The sequence below is a fragment of the Gadus chalcogrammus genome, chromosome 8 (assembly GCF_026213295.1).
Source record: "Gadus chalcogrammus isolate NIFS_2021 chromosome 8, NIFS_Gcha_1.0, whole genome shotgun sequence".
NCBI classification, from domain to species: Eukaryota; Metazoa; Chordata; class Actinopteri; order Gadiformes; family Gadidae; genus Gadus; species Gadus chalcogrammus.
This window is the reverse complement of record NC_079419.1, coordinates 15216801-15233466: the sequence shown is the minus strand read 5'-3', so window position 1 is coordinate 15233466 and position 16666 is coordinate 15216801. Positions and strand designations below refer to the sequence as shown.

General features: G+C 43.9%; 2 protein-coding genes across 4 annotated transcripts in view; one reads left to right on the top strand and one right to left on the bottom strand.

Annotated features, from left to right (window-relative positions):
- Positions 1 to 16666, bottom strand: part of greb1l (GREB1 like retinoic acid receptor coactivator) — a 77688-nt gene that overhangs the window by 45743 nt on the left and 15279 nt on the right. The gene's annotated exons all lie outside the window — the stretch shown is intronic.
- Positions 6134 to 16666, top strand: part of rock1 (Rho-associated, coiled-coil containing protein kinase 1) — a 36873-nt gene continuing 26340 nt past the window's right edge. For 2 of the 3 annotated variants that reach the window (XM_056596856.1, XM_056596858.1), the window contains exons 1-2: positions 6140 to 7002; positions 16168 to 16249. In XM_056596856.1, the coding sequence (XP_056452831.1) occupies positions 6910 to 7002; positions 16168 to 16249 (175 nt within the window). In that variant the 5' untranslated portion in view covers positions 6140 to 6909. Of the gene's footprint in view, positions 7003 to 16167; positions 16250 to 16666 lie in introns of all 3 variants that reach the window. The other variant, XM_056596857.1, reaches the window with a different exon arrangement.

The window sequence follows — 16666 nt, the reverse complement described above, 5'->3', positions numbered from 1 at the left end:
TCTAGTGACTGACGTCTCATTCTGATACCTTTGAATCTGAATAAACGACTTAAAAACACCATGGTCCGGTGAGTGGAGATCCCTGGCCTTGTACAACACCCATTGACCTTGCTCTACTGATTCACTTAATATCAAAATATCGGCAATTAGAATGAGTAAACCCAAACAAAGAATCTCAAGCTCACACTCATGAGGGTAGTTTTTGTAGTTATATATATTCATATATATTTCATCACGCTATTAAAATATATTGATAACCATTCAGGTAATCAAAGCAAGATCTATTTATACAAGGATAAATTCTTCTTGTTTGTCAAAACCCGTTTAAACAAACCTTAAGTCCTATCAAACCAGCGGGTCACCTGTTTACGAGTCCACATTGGAGACAGAATTACTCCTCAGTGGAACAGACAGGCCATGTGAACCAATAGTACATCTGGGAAGCCGGAGCTTCATCCCCTACTGCCATCTGTACCGGGGATCAGGATAGAGAGAGTAAGCTATCGCTAAACAAAAAAAAACATCTGAGAAGATTTCTTCTCCAAAGCCATCAAAGAAGCCATTTACAGAAATAATCGGACAGACTCCCCGCCGCGCTGTGGCTCTCTCTCTCTGGCCCGACACGGCGTCAGCTGATCCAAACTCAAGTCGTGTTTCATCAGGACACCTTCTCCTCTAAGGGGTCAAAAGAGAAAACTATATGTTTGAAACAACCCGCGGCAGAAAGAGGAACCCTCCCTATCAAGTGACGAGATAGCAAATAAATTGTTATGTATGCCCTTCTGTTTTGGCTCAGTGTTTGCGTTTAGGAGACCAATTGCATCCTGCCTTGTCAAAACAAGGAACACGCAGGAGAGAATGTGTGATTTAATATGCCAGAGGAGGTATTCCAAAATACAAAACAAGCCGGGCCCAGACCACAGAGAGTTCTGTGAGAGCCTCCCACATCTTCATGGCATATGCATTTTGTCTGAAAATAAGAAGCATTTATTTGATGCAGAAAAATTTCTCTTTAGCTATACACCTGTTACCTACATGTGTTGCATTTGTGATATTTGTTAATTATATCTTTCCCACATATCAGCCAATATCAACCAAAATAAATCAGTCTGGTCAGAGACTAAAATAAATTTAGATTTTTACCCCAAATGAATAATGCCGGCATATTAAATGAGAGGAGAAGACAAGCTGGGTTGGAAGAGAAGGGATAATGTTAAGATGACAATGAGAGAGGAAGAAGAGTTGCTAATCTAGCCGTTACCTTGGTGATAAATGGACGGCAATATTGGGTTTTTCTGCACAATGTTTTTGTACAATAGACTATTTTAAGCATGCCAGTGGTTTTTCTTGCAAGAAATGTCAACGTTCATTAGTGGATAAGAGGTACAGCTGTAGAAAAGATCTTGAAATGTACTTCTGAATGATTTCGAGTCAGGCTTTGATGCTTGTTCACTGATATCTAGAAACTGACATGTCAAGATAAATGGGTATTATGCAATAATTCATCAAGTTCATTGTTACCTAGAAATATGTCATCAATTATTGATGTAGCGCTGCCCCATCATTTATAATAACATTTGCTTTGATAGGATAACATCCAATTAATAATTAAAGCATGATTTGTTTAATTCAGATGTTCTGGTTATTTAATTAGTCCTCTCTTGGTCCTGACTACCATGCGGATAAAAGATGGGGGTTAAGAAAGCCAGTCGGTTACCTAACCTGACGCGAACAAGGAATTAAACAGAGCACAGAGGGAGAGAGATGTCTCCTTCAAGGCTACAGCGAGAGAAAGAGAACCCTGTTTGAGTGCCGCATGGGGCCTCACACAGTCCGTGTTTATCTCCTGTCCAGATTAACTCCCAATTGTTCTTGGGCAACAAAGGCTGCCAGTGAGGAAGCCAGTCCCCCAAGGGCCAGATGGTCAGCGTTCAGGGCCCTCTGACCCCCCCTATAGCCACGCGCCCCGCCTGACAGTGCTACGCATGCTCTGGGCAAGACAAGGGACACCCAGCAAAACGTCACATCTGCATCACCACACTTACATCACAGCGCATTTGTGTGTGGTTTTTTGTTGCTGATTATGTGTGTGTGTGTGTGTGTGTGTGTGTGTGTGTGTGTGTGTGTGTGTGTGTGTGTGTGTGTGTGTGTGTGTGTGTGTGTGTGTGTGTGTGTGTGTGTGTGTGTGTGTGTGTGTGTGTGTGTGTGTGTGTGTCTGTGGTTGTGTGTCTGTGTTTCACATTTGCAGGGGCAATTATATATTAAGGTGTGTGTAAATCAACAGCATGTTGCCATGTAGTTTGGGCCCTTAATTGACCTGAATTGATCAAACTGCAATTCATGGATATTTGACAATGGGTGCTGGAAGTTGAAAATAGATGGATGTGTGTGAAGCCCACATATTCCCTTAAAATTTAAATAAATATTCATATGTCAGATTGGTGGTGGTCTACTTAGGTATGAGAGTAGTCATCATGCAATTAATGGTGTTGCATATTTGTGTGAGTGTGAGTGAGGGATAAGACTACATTTATGCTATGCAATTTTGTTTGCTATTTTTGCAGGGAAATTTGCACTGGCGACATAAGGAATGCAACCTTTGCGACATTAATCAGGAGCAGGGACGATTAGAATCTGGTCAAGATAGACTGGTTTGCCTGTAATTACAACAGAGACCAAATACTACAACTCCGGGTCTAACCTATCTGATATCTTGTTATCTTTAACTGTTGAAAGTCTATTTCAACACCTCTCTTAAACACTGTAACAACATTCAAAGGTAAAAATGAATTGTGCAGGCATACCGGTCACACTTCCATAAAGCAAAAACAACACACCATCCCTATATTTCAAATGCAAACTGGGCACTTTGTAAAGGGGCGAACGGGAAAAACTGTGCCTTTTTTACATGTCCTCCACAACAGGCTTTGTTTGGCGTTGGTAGTCCACTACTTCAGCGACAAACAGCGAATGTAAAACAAACCGTCATTCAACATTAAGACATTTTCATATATTTGGGGAACTGCTGAAGCTTATTGTAAAATAATTATTATATATATTAAGAACGAAGAAATTCACAATGTAATAACATTAATTCGCAGTTACAAATGCGGACGTACTGTCATTAGCCTACATGAGCAGGCGTCACGAAGCAGAGGCTACTAATGTGTGGCTTTAATGGACTGACCTTATCCTATTCCTGCTGGTATTTTAATGTAGGCTACTTCTTTATGCATTTCAGGTGGACCTTTCCAAGATGTAGCCTACACCGGGAACTACACACTCTGTCAAGCTAAAGTTCAATTTAGGAAATGTTTCTTTTTTGTATTGCAATAGAAATCGTCACCTGCATCTAAGGTATGCTGTGCTCCGACTGGGCTACGGACACGGTCACCATGGTGTGCAGATTTGGCAAAGTGCTTTCATTTCAAAAGTCACATTTCAAAGGTTGCTTACATAAATATATTCGGGAGCTTACCTTTTGGCCAAACTGGAAAGCGTTAAATCGCCGCGTCCATCGACAGTCTAAATGCAGTTCTGCGGGGTTACAGAGTAGCAGACCGACTGCCTCGGAGGATCTGCTCTACGGGTCTGCAATCTGCATCAACAACTCAGCCACTCGCAGGGAGCCCCCAGCTGACGTTAGTGAGTTAGGCTACTGTATGTACCGTTTGGGTCTGCCGAAACACCAGTGATCCTGTGGCCGAGCGTATCAGAGGGAATGCGTTGCCCACGAAGTGGAGATGTGCAGAACATCCCCGACTCCCCTCTGGCTGAGTGTTTTTTCTGTAAGATATTGTGTCTAACCTTATGTCACGCGCATGATGCAAGAAGCCTACACATTTGCGCTCAACTAAAAGGAATACTCCTCAGCCAGAGCGGCTGTCTGTCGGTCTGTCTGATAGATATAAAGACATATACAGACAGACAGACAGACAGACAGACAGACAGACAGACAGACAGACGGACAGACGGACGGACGACGACGGACGACGACGACGGACTGAGGGACGGACGACGGGACGGCCGGACGGACGGGACGGCACGGAGGATCGGGAGGGACGGACGGACATAGGCACGTTTTTAAAAAGCTTGAGAATAGCGCCCTCTGCTGGAAAGGGCAGAATAGATTTTCTACCTAGACGGATGCACGTGAGATGGACGCTTTTTCTATTTAACAAAAGACTATCATTATTTTTCTTAAAACACCAGTATTGGTTATTTTGGTATAAAAAATGCGAACATTTTGTAATGTGGGACGTTTTATCAAAATATGTTTTTTTTGTGTGTTTTTATGTTTCTGTCAAAAACATGGATTTGAAAAATAACCGAATAGGTCAAATATCTACTACTAGTATCTGCTACTATCGAGACAAACCTCAAAGAAACCTAATGGCGAACCGACAAGAGTGATTTGATGAAAATGTGGCAAATCATACAATAAAACCACAATGATTTCTAACCATATTATGGACTCAAAAACATAATATTGATTGTATTGAACATTCATCTAACCTAATTCCTCAACTAATTGAATATTTATATAAATATGACTATTTTTAAATCTGACTCGGCTATAATTGGCTGTTTAAAATTTAAAAAACCAACCACCAAACCCCCCAGAGTCATTATGCACTGTGTTATAGGTCTGATGCTTAACCAACAAATAAATTACCAAAACATATTGTTAGTGAAATCAATAAATAACTTCCTTTTTGTTTACAACACTTTTTAGCGCCAAATGTGACTATTCTTTCATCCAGTAGAGGGGGGTCTTATGTTGGTCAATGCCAGAGTTTGCTCAGCACAAAATGGGCTCCACTCCAGTGTACTTTATGAAAGGGCTGAAACAACTCCAGATATGAGACGCAGGAGGAGGGCACAGCCTTCTCCCCGGATCCCAATTATCAACACATTTGAAGAGACCTGAAAGGATGGGCAGACAATTCGCAACCACATGATCAAACTGTGGATATTTCGGGTGTTTGTTTAAACAATGAGGATATTATGTAAAAACAATAATAATATTTGATTCTATATTTTCCAGAAAGGAAATTGGATATGGGTTTGGAATACTATCTTGCAAACAAACGTTCTTGTTCATTTTAAAAGACATGTTTGCTTTAGGTTAAGATCATTTCCCAAACCTGACCTTTATTGGAATGATATTATTTGCATCTTCACTCACGGCCTTTCTCAGAGTTGTTTTTATATGCAACTGGTTAAGCACCAGATACATTGCACCAGGACCTCTGGACTTGGCTTTGATAGGCTATAGAAGGTGTGATGGCTCAGCTATGAGTGATGAGGGCGCCATTTACTGATTAGAATCAGTTAAGACCGGAACAGCTTTTTTCTATGGTGAGAGGGATCTCACAAAGCCGGCCCACTCGATAGGGGACACCATGTAGTTTGCCTATCAGGTTGCTGACTGAGCAGGTGCCAGATGGAGTTATGGCACACCTTGAGACAATATTCTGCAGGGAGTTCCTCCCTCTCTCTATCTCAGAGATGTGTTTGTCAGCCAGCTGACACCAGCCATCTGAAATTCATCACATCATTAGATCAGTGTGTATTTCTACCATCAGGGTTGTCTGGCAGAGGCTCCAAGTAGCACCTCAGCCTCTACAATAGGACAAGGTGTCTGTTTTGTGGAGTCCCATATTATTCAGTCCCGTGGACTATTAACATTCAATCTCAGATAATTGTTGTTTATTTCAGGAGGGACGCTGTTGTAGGTGCATGTTAATAGGAGGTGGTTATGTTTCATATTCAGTGCGTCTTGCAACATGAAGCTTTAAACATTACAATTATGCTGGTAGGCCTATAACATGTGAATATCTTTGAAGTTGTATTTTCTGTAAATAGGATCTCATAGGAAGTCAATGGTAAATATCTTCATTGATGCTCAACTAAGAGTATCAAAAATGTGTTGCATTTCCATTGTGATTTTGATTGATCGATCAGCGGCCTTCAATATATTCTGATGGATAATGAGAATAAAAAAAACAGTAGAATAATCCCAATACACGCGGTATTGGGGATTATTCAGTTATGATTTTCTCACAGGCGGCATGTTGTGCGGAGCGCAGCAACATGTTGCCTAAACTCCTTGAACGCGCCTCTGCGGCCCATGCGCAGTGCTTGACGTTTTGAAGTCGCTCCTCCGGGGTGTTTGAACAGGAAGGCGGACATGTTGGCCAGGCTGTGGGAGAAAATCGGGCATCGTCTGATTTTTCGAAAAATAACAAAAACTGAAGTCTGATTTATGCGTGGCGAATCGGAAAAAACGACTTACCTAAACAACAACAAACGACGATCAGTGACAATGTACGGCATGCAGCGGGAGGACCGCCAGGGAGGGTTTTAACAACACCGTGTTTTAAACTGATCGAAATTTGGAAGAAGTTTTTTCACCACTTCTACTTTGCAGCTGTCAGACTCGTTTGAGGCTTTTTTATGCATATGCCTGGCACGGGTATGGACATGGGCCTGGACTAATCTTTCCACATGTATCACTTTGTAATCTATCGCATTTAAGTTTTACTCATCTTTTGTCTGATGCACATACAATTTTAAACCCTTATCCTCTGCGGCATCCTGTGGAGGCTGACTAATCTGTTGCCGCATTTATCTGGTGCTGCTGAAGTGGACTTGCACTCTGGGATCTATATTTTTTAATTGGAAGATGTGGCATTTTTGTGTTGAACACCGCTTTAAAAGTTTTGTGGTTTGTGTGAATTCGAGAAGAATTCACACACTTTGAAGTGCGGTCCAGTGCTCACACGAAGAAAGGGAACATTTGGCTAGCTAGCTACCACTGGCTGCTAAGCTAGCTAGCCTCCTGGCTCGTCCGTAAGGCTGGTTTTTGTTCACAGCGAAGCGGTGGAACTCACCATAAAAGCAAAAATGTCAGCCGGAGAAAGTTTGGAGGCTCGGTTTGAGAAAATCGATGCCATGCTGAAGGATCCCAAGTCGGAAGTGAACACCGATTGTCTTTTGGTGAGTTTACAGCTCGGTAGCTGGTTTAGTAGCCGTTCGGGGTCAGACTACTCCTTGGAACAGAACAACACTGGAGGAGCACATCACCCAGGTGTGAGGACACTGAAGCCTCAGTTTGTTGTAGATATAGGCGACCGGTAACCGGCCTCCTCTCTAACAACTTTTAAATAAACTCTAGATGCATTGTAATTTAACTTATAAGGAATTTGAATATGTATCTTTCATATGCCCCATGATACATGCCGTTCACGTAACTGGCAGCTTCCCATCTATCAAAATATTTCAATAGTAGTTTCATCAGTGAGTGTATTCATGTTTCTCCACACAATTTCAAAATAGCATCCCTGAAAACGTATGGGAGTATTATTACTGGCTTAAACCATTAACAACATATAATTTGTCAGATATGTATGCAGGGCACATGTTCGAATCATTGATTATGTGAATACAATCTCAGAACAGTAAAGCACGAGACTGCACAAACAAACATTGACCTTGATTTTGTGACAAGCTAAATGGGTACTATTTAAACTGAATCTGTGGTTTATAGTTGAGTCTCTTTTAGATTTCTCAGTTTCTGCATTTGTTTAAAAACCCAGGAGACAAAGCTGCATTAGTACACCTGTCTGAGGCAATGTGGCCTAGCCGTTTCCTCCATGTATGCATCACAGCTCATGATGTGGCTCTCCTGTCTACAGAAGGCGGAGGCTGCCACATGCTCAGTTCACTTAGAAACACCTCCACAGGTCTTTATTACAGGAGGCAGGCAATCCAACCTCACTGTGACTCCTGGCAGCAGTAGACCGCAGGAAGAGTTGTTACAAAACAAGACGTTTGAAGCGGTTGATTATGTATTGGGACAATCACAGCTATGGTGACACAACAAGGCAGGCCCACACTTTTTTTAATACAGAAATCCATTTGTAAAATGTATATGCAATGTATCTATACACTGATGGGTTCCAGGGCTCAGATTATGTACAGATCGATCATGTGGCATTCTAAACAAATGGATTGTCTTGAGGCTTTTGTCCATTTCCTGAGATTGTTTTGTATAAGTGTTTGATTTGTGCTTGCAGGTATGGTAGGGTTGGTTTGTTTGCGTTGTGTCGGGGTTCTCATTGTGCGTACATTTATTTTACAGGTTTGACGGTCCAACAGTAATGACAACATGGGAGCTCCATTAGCATTTAGATCATTTTGAGCATTATAATTGTATGAAATTTGAATACTGAGGAAATTCTTGAGGTCACAGGACTCACTCTTATTACGTAACGGTTGATGCACACGTACATTTGGGGAAGAGTTTTTTTTTTTTTTTTTTTTTGGCAAACACTTGTGTAGGTTTAGTTCTCACTTTCTCTCCATTAGAGAAGTTGGCTTGTCTTGGTGACCTCTCAGCCGGTTGTAGAGTAAAAAAAAACAACTAATTAAAACTCTGCTATAAGTGCACACACGGTGCATTTTAATGGCAAAAAAAGGGCTGTGGGGAATGTTCCTGCCGGCAGCTACATACACAAGGGTGTTGTTCCTCTTTCCCCCCCCCTCTCTTGCTCTGCAATCTTCCTCTGATCAATGAATGGAGGCCTTTTGCCCAGGCACTCTCCATGCAGCTCCACCCACAGCTTAATAAAATTCCATGCTAATCAAATAACCTCTTGTCTTTGACTGGGCTAGAGTCCCCCTGTGTGTCCCTGAGCCATTCTGTCCGTCTGTAGAGAGTGAGAGAACGTCAGAGAGGGATAGAATGCTGAAAACAGGCATGCAGGCTCTGAGGTAGCTGGGTGTGGGCTCAGCTCTGCACCCATAAACCAAAATTATGTGAACGAGAGACTCATGTTTCTCAAGGCCTTGAATCGGGACATTTAACTCATGAACAAGCTTCTAGCATGCGTTACCTATGAGTAATGGGTCCCACTGAAAAGCACAATGCAGGCCTGTTACTGGCCCCTCTTTTTGTACCTGAGTGTCAGACCGGGGTTATGTTATTGCCCCAGTGTGTATTTGCGGTGGTCGGGCCTGGGTTTACTAGTCCTGTGTTGCTTCCCCATGCTTGGACTGTGTGTGTGTGACGGGGACATTCGGCCCAAACCGGCCCACTTGGCTACAGGGTGGCCTTTAAGAGCGCAGGGGTGTACTCTGTCATCCTTATCTTCTCCCTCCCCTAAATATTTTCTGCTGGAGAGTGGAGGGTCTTATCTGGGTTGTGTTGCCCACCATCACTGTCCTCCAGGCAGGCTCTTAAGAGCCATTCTGAACAGGCCAAATTCCTTGCATTGTGATGGCAAGGCTCACCGACGTCAAGCTAGTGTATATTGTCGATGTCCGTTTGTTTATCTGTGGGCCTTAATGGTGCACCTGGTTCAAACATTTTACAATGCGGTACAAACGGAATACCCACAGCAATAACACATTTACCCACTTAGAGGAATGGAACAATTCTTGATTGCAATGTGGGGTCTGCTCATTCTTTTGGGCCCTTTATGGAACAGGCAACTTTCAAATTTGTGCAGTGAAATAATGAGGATACGCTGGGACATGTTGGGTTTTGATATCGGCCCTGTTTAAGGTAAACTTAAAACTTCCTGCCGCCCTCATTGATGTTGCTGTAACATTTGCACGTAAGCTCTGCACCCTTCAGCTGTTTTGTATGTTACTTTGAATCTTAATCTGTATCTGGCTCCAATAACAGACCAGCATAGCCATGGATTCAGACCCTCGTAGGAGCACAATATGGCGTGATCAGGCCGAAAGCTGGTTGCCCCCACCATTTTGCGATCCATCCATATCGTTTATCGCACTGAAGAAATAGGCTATCATGGCACCACACCTTTGTGTCAAACCCACACTCGGAAATGCTCACTTATCATTTCTAAATGTAAGACTGTCAATTATTTTAAACAATTTACCATTAATTGTCCACATAAAAGAGAGGACGAATGTCTGATAATTGGTTGAATGCCACCTGATATGTCATTGGAATCATTTTGGCTGGCTAATCATCAAATATAAACTGCTGTTTAAACGGCCACGGCTTGAGTCTTTTTCCCCTTTGACTGAAGTCAACTTTCTTAATCTCTCTGCCAGGTCTGCTGTTGATCAAAATAGTAGGTACCACCGTTTGTTTGTGTGTCCGATCTGCTCCATTTGGCTCACACACTATTTTGATCAATTTAATTTGAGTTCCCATTTTATGATGGCGTAATCAAAGGGGCCAAAATTATTCAACCATGCTAAAACTGGAAATCTCCATAAGAACTTGGAATTCCTTGGAGCAGACTGGATGTATATTGCTGTGATGCTACAGCAACGAGATTGTCATGCCTTCCCCTTTAATAATGCAGACAAAAGTTAACTCTTAGTGTGATTAGGCATGTAACAATGCAGCAGGCTCTTCCTAGGCAGGGGAGCAGTCTTCATCCGGTAACCTTTGTCTTGAATGGACAAACATAGGGTGTTGCATGCACTGATAGCGCAGCTTTAGGTTTTATGGCCTTCAATCTCTGCAAGTTATACATTTGGACTGTTACGACGCTCTGTCATAACAGACAATATTGCACATCTGACAACAGAATCCATCATGTCTAGTTTGAAGGTGGAGCGCCATGTCAATTACACAGTATCAAATTATAAACTGCACTGCCGCTAGTGTGAATGTCAGTTAAGCGAGGCAGTGCTGGGCAATGGGTGTGCATTGTTGTTTTTTCTGTTTCAGCGTTACATCTCTCTCCTATTGTTAGTGGCTAATACAGGTCGGCCATTTGTAAACTGCTCCTCAGCTATTCACCCTGCACTTAACAATGGCTCCAGCGATTTGTACCTTTTTGTTCCTCAGCTGGGCAATCATGTACTGGAATCCAGGTATAAAACTATTCACTCTGAGGTAATCTTCCTGGTGAATCGCAAGGCCTTCTGCTTTCTATCGCCTGTGGTAACTGAGGAAATGGGCTTCGCTCTTGCAGTGTCACTCACACATGATTCAGCAGCCTCCCAGGCCTAATAGTCACAACCTAAAGTGAGTCCACATCCTTGCTCATCATTTGTTAATACATTTGTTTGGATGAGGTCAGCTGTCCTATGCGAGATGGGGAAAGCACTGTAACTTTTCTGTGTCCTGGACTTGGTCGGTGGGACCACGGGAGAGTGCTCCTCTTTAGCAAGAACTCAATTATATTTTGACATGAAAGCCTTTGTGACAGTGATTCTGTCTCGGCTGGGGCCTCATAAAGAAATGGAATGCCCTTGTTTTGCCATGGCTGCGTTCACTGTCACTGCCGTTTATCAAAGGAGACTGTTGGACACGCAGTCTTTCTCTCCTGTCAGTCGATATCACATACTGCCCGAGTATGTGAGCGGGGCTTTGAGCACAAGAGTTTGGTCCGAGGAGGCGAAGGAGCTTGCCAGTAGCCTACACTCTGCCTACGAGGGGGTTGCAAAGTTTCTGAAACTGCGGCTATTTCAGCGCGTACAGGAATAAACCTGACAGAAGAATAGACCCAACTGTCCCTTAGTTCCCTATTTCTGTCTAGGCCTATCCCAGAAGCCAACGTTGACGATTTAGGAAGGGGAAGCGATGTGGCATTACATTTTCTGAATGGTTTTGTAATTGGCCTACATTACCGCCGCTTGTGTTTACACGGGCCCAGCCCATACATTCGCCCTTCTTTGCATGGCACCCTAAATGGCGGTCTATGGAGCCTTTGCTCACTAATGAATGTGAGAAGTGTATTGTCTCGCAGAGGTGGCAGAATTGGAAGTGAAATGTATGGCTTGACTCAGGCCGGTCCACATGCCTTGTGCTGGCAGGGCAGCGAGGGGAAGATGTGGCCGTGTCGTCCCATGGAAACATTTTCTTTCTTTCCCTTTTTTCACTCCCCAACTCAAATGTCTGGAAAAAGCCTGTGTGCATATTTCTCTTCCCCTAAAGCTTCGAGAAATAATTGCCGCACGTTACGCCAAGCGCTTGGCCTGTGTGTTCAGTATAACTATCCGCTCATTAGGTTTGCCACATTTCATTAATGGGTGAGATGATGAGCGCGTGTGTGTTTCACGCAGTAAATCCCAGAGATGTGTCACTAACCCACCGACCCGCACATCCATCCATCCACCCGCCCGAAGCGGCATCACCACAAGTAGGAGAGGGAGCCCAGCCCTGGCAAGACCCTGGTCTGTTTTCCCAGCCATTATTTTTCCCAAGACTGTCCCCTATGATTTGTTGGCCCTCCAGTGTCTCCTGCCTGGTCGTGATGTATGGTGGCTGAATTAATGCAAGGGGGTGTCTATTTTTGTTTGCCTCTATAGTTGGATTTTTGGAAAATTGTGAAGGCGGTGTGGTCCACCAAGTAGTACTGGCCAGCAGTTCTTGTATTGCTGGAGAGCCGTTGATGTGTTTTTGAGCTTGATTACCGTTGTCATGTGCTTACTTCCAATTGATTCTTGGCTAGTCTCGCATCCTAAGAGGACGGCTCATTGGCTACATGATTTGTTCGCAATCTTGGTGGGGAACTTGATTTGTTATGCGTGTTGGCCCGCTACATAAATAAGCATTTTTCCCATTTTGTGATTTACACATAACATGTGTGTCCCCTCTATTCGTTGCCGCCTCTCCTTCTATTGAGGAGTATTGTATTGCTATGACCTGCTGGTCTTATGCTTGTACCGTTCTGCTAGGTGGTTGGTGTACACTGGACCACTGTGTCCGGGCCCTGTTGACACAGGGCTGTTGCTGCTTCCTCTTGCCCAGCAGCCAACCCGACTTACTCACAAACATCTTTAGAAGCGCCACTCCATGCTTCAGATAAGACGTTAATTTAAGTGTACGTGTGCCATGGTGGCACACCCTGCTTCTTTGCCATTATACACCATTGATTATTTGTACCAGTTCCTCTTTGAAGTAAAATAAAAACTACAAGAAAGTCCCCATGACACAAAGATCACACACGCACACACACACACACACACACACACACAGTTTAAGTTCCATAAGCGCTGTAGTCCAACCTATGTTCGCCGTCGTTTTAAAGTCTTAATATTTTCTGCTCTATTCTTTCAGTAAATCCCGCACATCTGTCTTAATCCGTATAGTTTTTTCCTTCACTGTTCATTTTGGTAGAGGAGGAGGAGGGAGGGATAGGTGTATGGCCAGGGTGCAGGGGAGGGGGGGGGTTCATAATAGCATGCTGATTGAAAATAAGGCTCCCTATTTGACTTTGTACTTGGGATGGATTCCCCCCCACCCCCTTCCCTTTCTTCCCTTTACTTTTTGTTGGGAACTTGTTTGGCCGCATACTTAAAATAGCTCTCTGACGTGTACGGTCCTGTGGAGGAATGTTGCTGTGGCCGTCCAGCGCTCTCTGCGGCAGGAAGTTATGCAAACGTGCTCCGCTGAGCACAGGCGCTGTGTGATTAGCCTCCTAACGGTCTCTCTCTCTTCATACGCCTTTTTCTTCTGCCTCTTTTTTTTTTTTTCAAACAAATCACATACTGTATGACCATCAAGCCCCCCCACTCCCCCCCCCGTTCCCCCCTGAACACACTGGACCCTTTGCGTTTCTACAAGCGTCTCCCCCCGCCACTGCCGTCGGCCTTCCTTGGGTGAACTCATGAGGCTTGACTTCATGAGGTTTTTGTTTTTCGTTTTCTTTAGCTCGGTTCAGCCGTTCTGTTTACATGCGTCGTAGCATTTGCCCCAGTTACTCTTCTGTTTTTCTTTCATTATCCAGACTCTGTGAATTCCTGTGTTGTGGTCTTCCTTCCCCATCCGCACACCTCTTCCCATTCTTTCCTTTTGCCTTGTCCCCCTCTCGCCCCTCCCCTCCGCGTCCTCCACCTCCTTCCCCCCATCCCTGAGGCGTCTGGCAGGGTTTATATCCCCTGGTGGGGTGTTATGGGTGGGGGCGTGGCGGGTGCCTCACGTCCACTGTAGTGCTCAGCAGGAGCAGCAGTCACTTAAGAGGATTCCTCCTCCGTCTCGTCTGAGCTGCTGAATCACCATGTGTCATTGTTTTGCACAGAGATGCCAAACGAAGCAGAATTCATCTTGGGCGGGAATCCAGAGCGTGCAAGAGATGTCATTTGTTGCGTATGCGGCTTGTTTTCTTAAGGATCTGTTATCACGATAAAGAGATTTGCATATTACAATCTTATCCCATATTTAACGCTCCTCACAATGAATCATAGGGTGATTTGCCGTGAAATCAGTTATTGCCGTTTGCCATTCTCAGCCAGATTCATACGAGTTGTTGTATCTGAAATTGATCATTGTGCATTCAGAAGGGGAGTTCAAAACACACCAATTATTCAACATGATAGTCAGTGCTGTGATTATACGGTTGCCTGTGATGTGCTGCTGACGGTTACCCTCCGCTCAGACTACCCAGAAGCAGCTGATCATGGCAATGTCACAGGTAACTTCATAATCACAGCGCCACATATAGTGTGTTTATAGGCTAACTTTAATCTTGTTGTGTTGTTATTGGCACTCATTTTGAATAAGCGGCCACCATAGGGAAAACATTAGAAATCTTTAAAGTAATTCGAGGTTTATTCTCCTCAGATGAACAGGAGCCAGGCTAGTGTAACTCTGCCAGTCAATCCAATCGGCTATTTGAGAGCAAATGCTAACCCAGCAAACTGCCCTTCTGGACGCACGATGATTTGGAATTAAACAACTTGTCGCAATATGGAGCCATTAACGGATACCTCCGGATATCCCTTCAAGAATGGGAAGCAAAGTCATAAATTCACATTTTTCGTTTTTACCACAACATCATTTATTTTAATCTTTGAAAGACATTTTAATCTTTGAAAGTGCATTTTCCTATATAGAGTGGTTTACATTGCATGCGAGTAGGGATGACCCTCCTTGTATTAAATCGTCCAGTTCAGGGTCTTTGATCAGATCAGAATCCAGTGACTGGCTGACTGGCCGTGTGTGAGAGACCTGCTGAAACAGGGCTGTTTCAACATCTTCGAGCTGTTAAACTTGCATCTTCACTCCATGTATGCTGGTGTTTGTGTAACGGTCATGTGTCAACCATCCTGGATTAAAGCAGATTAGATTAAATCCTACCAGTTGCACTTCCCCTCATGCCTAGCCGAAGGCTAACTAGCCCTTATGATTACAGCTGGTCACCAACCCTAGCACACCCTCAGTCTTCTATGGTGTTCTGCTTCACAATCATTGCATAGTTTCGATCTAGTCGCTATAGCAGATCTTCTCATTATTTACCCTTTTTATTATTTCACAAGAATGTTATTTTCAGCTGAATTGTTTTGTGAGGGGTGTTAAACTGGGTCAGGATTTGAGCAACGTAGCATGTACAGCACCCTCTGTCAGCATTGTAGCCCTAAAAGGTCGGACAATATTTCTTGACATGTAGGCTAGTCCATCTGATTCCCAGCTCTACGAGTGTTGTGAGGCAGATCATCAAATAGCTGGTCCTCTCTTGAGTTAATAGAAACATGTATGTCATCATTTGCTCCCCATGAAATGTGGCATACAATTAAAAACGTTTTATTAAAGCGGTTCATCACCTACTGAACCCTTTCGTAGTGGACTGTCATCAAAAGTTCATTTTGTTAACAATTGTGTTCACCTGAGGCCTTCTAGAACAGTGATCCTTATTAACTCTAAGTGTCTGTGGCCCTAGTTTCTGCAGTGTGTCCTGCACAGTTGGCACTAGTCGGGTCTTGTCGGCGGTCTTTCGGCCGATTCTGCAATTAAATCAGAGTCGGAGGCAGTCGGTGAGGGAGATCCCTCGAATTGTCTGTTCAGGCTAAGCTAATCGATGCACGAGCACTTCCTCTCACACAGGCGCAGAACGTATATGTGCTCGTTGGCCATTGGCTGTAGTCTTTGCGATGTGATCAGGTGCAACTCTTTGGCCAAGACACAGGTAACGAGAGGCAACGCAACAGTCTGCCTTCGTCCAGGCTGTTTCTCTGACATTGGTTTGATGTGGCAGGGCCTCAAGGTAACAATTGCTAGGACGAACATTAACTAGAAGCCTGGTTTACTGATTTGATTTCACTGTTGTTTGGGTTCTTTCAAACCCAGAACCCAAACAACAGTGCTTATCTAGGGATGCTGCCAGCAATCACAAGGGGGACTGTAGTGAATTCATTGTAACATTTTTGCGTTTCATTTTTTCTTCCCCCTTCTAGGATGGCTTGGACGCATTGGTGTATGACCTCGACTTCCCTGCCCTGAGGAAGAACAAGAGCATTGACAATTTCTTGAATAGATGTAAGTACCCTACCCCAGCAATGTAAGCTATTCACAATGCTTTCCCCCCCCCCCACCCCTCCTGTCCTCCTTTCTGTGCTGACACCCGCCATGTCTCCAACAACGACATGTTCATAATCAAACCCCCACCCCCCTTTTAAAAAAACCTGCATATGGGTTTATGCCCCAGCTAGGTTCAGTAAAGAAGGCCGTTATAGGGTCAACGCCTTTATGTGGGCCAGGGCACCCAATTGTGTCTGTTGCTTTGGCATGGTCCACAAAAGAGGGCTTTCATAGATGGCCAGTGACCCAAATGATGCTTGTTCCCTTTATCAGCGTCACATCACCACTTTGAATCGTGCCATTAGTACGACACGTATGCACTGGGCTTTTATGTTGCAAAGTGCACGACGGTATCACGGGAAAAACTTGAAGGGG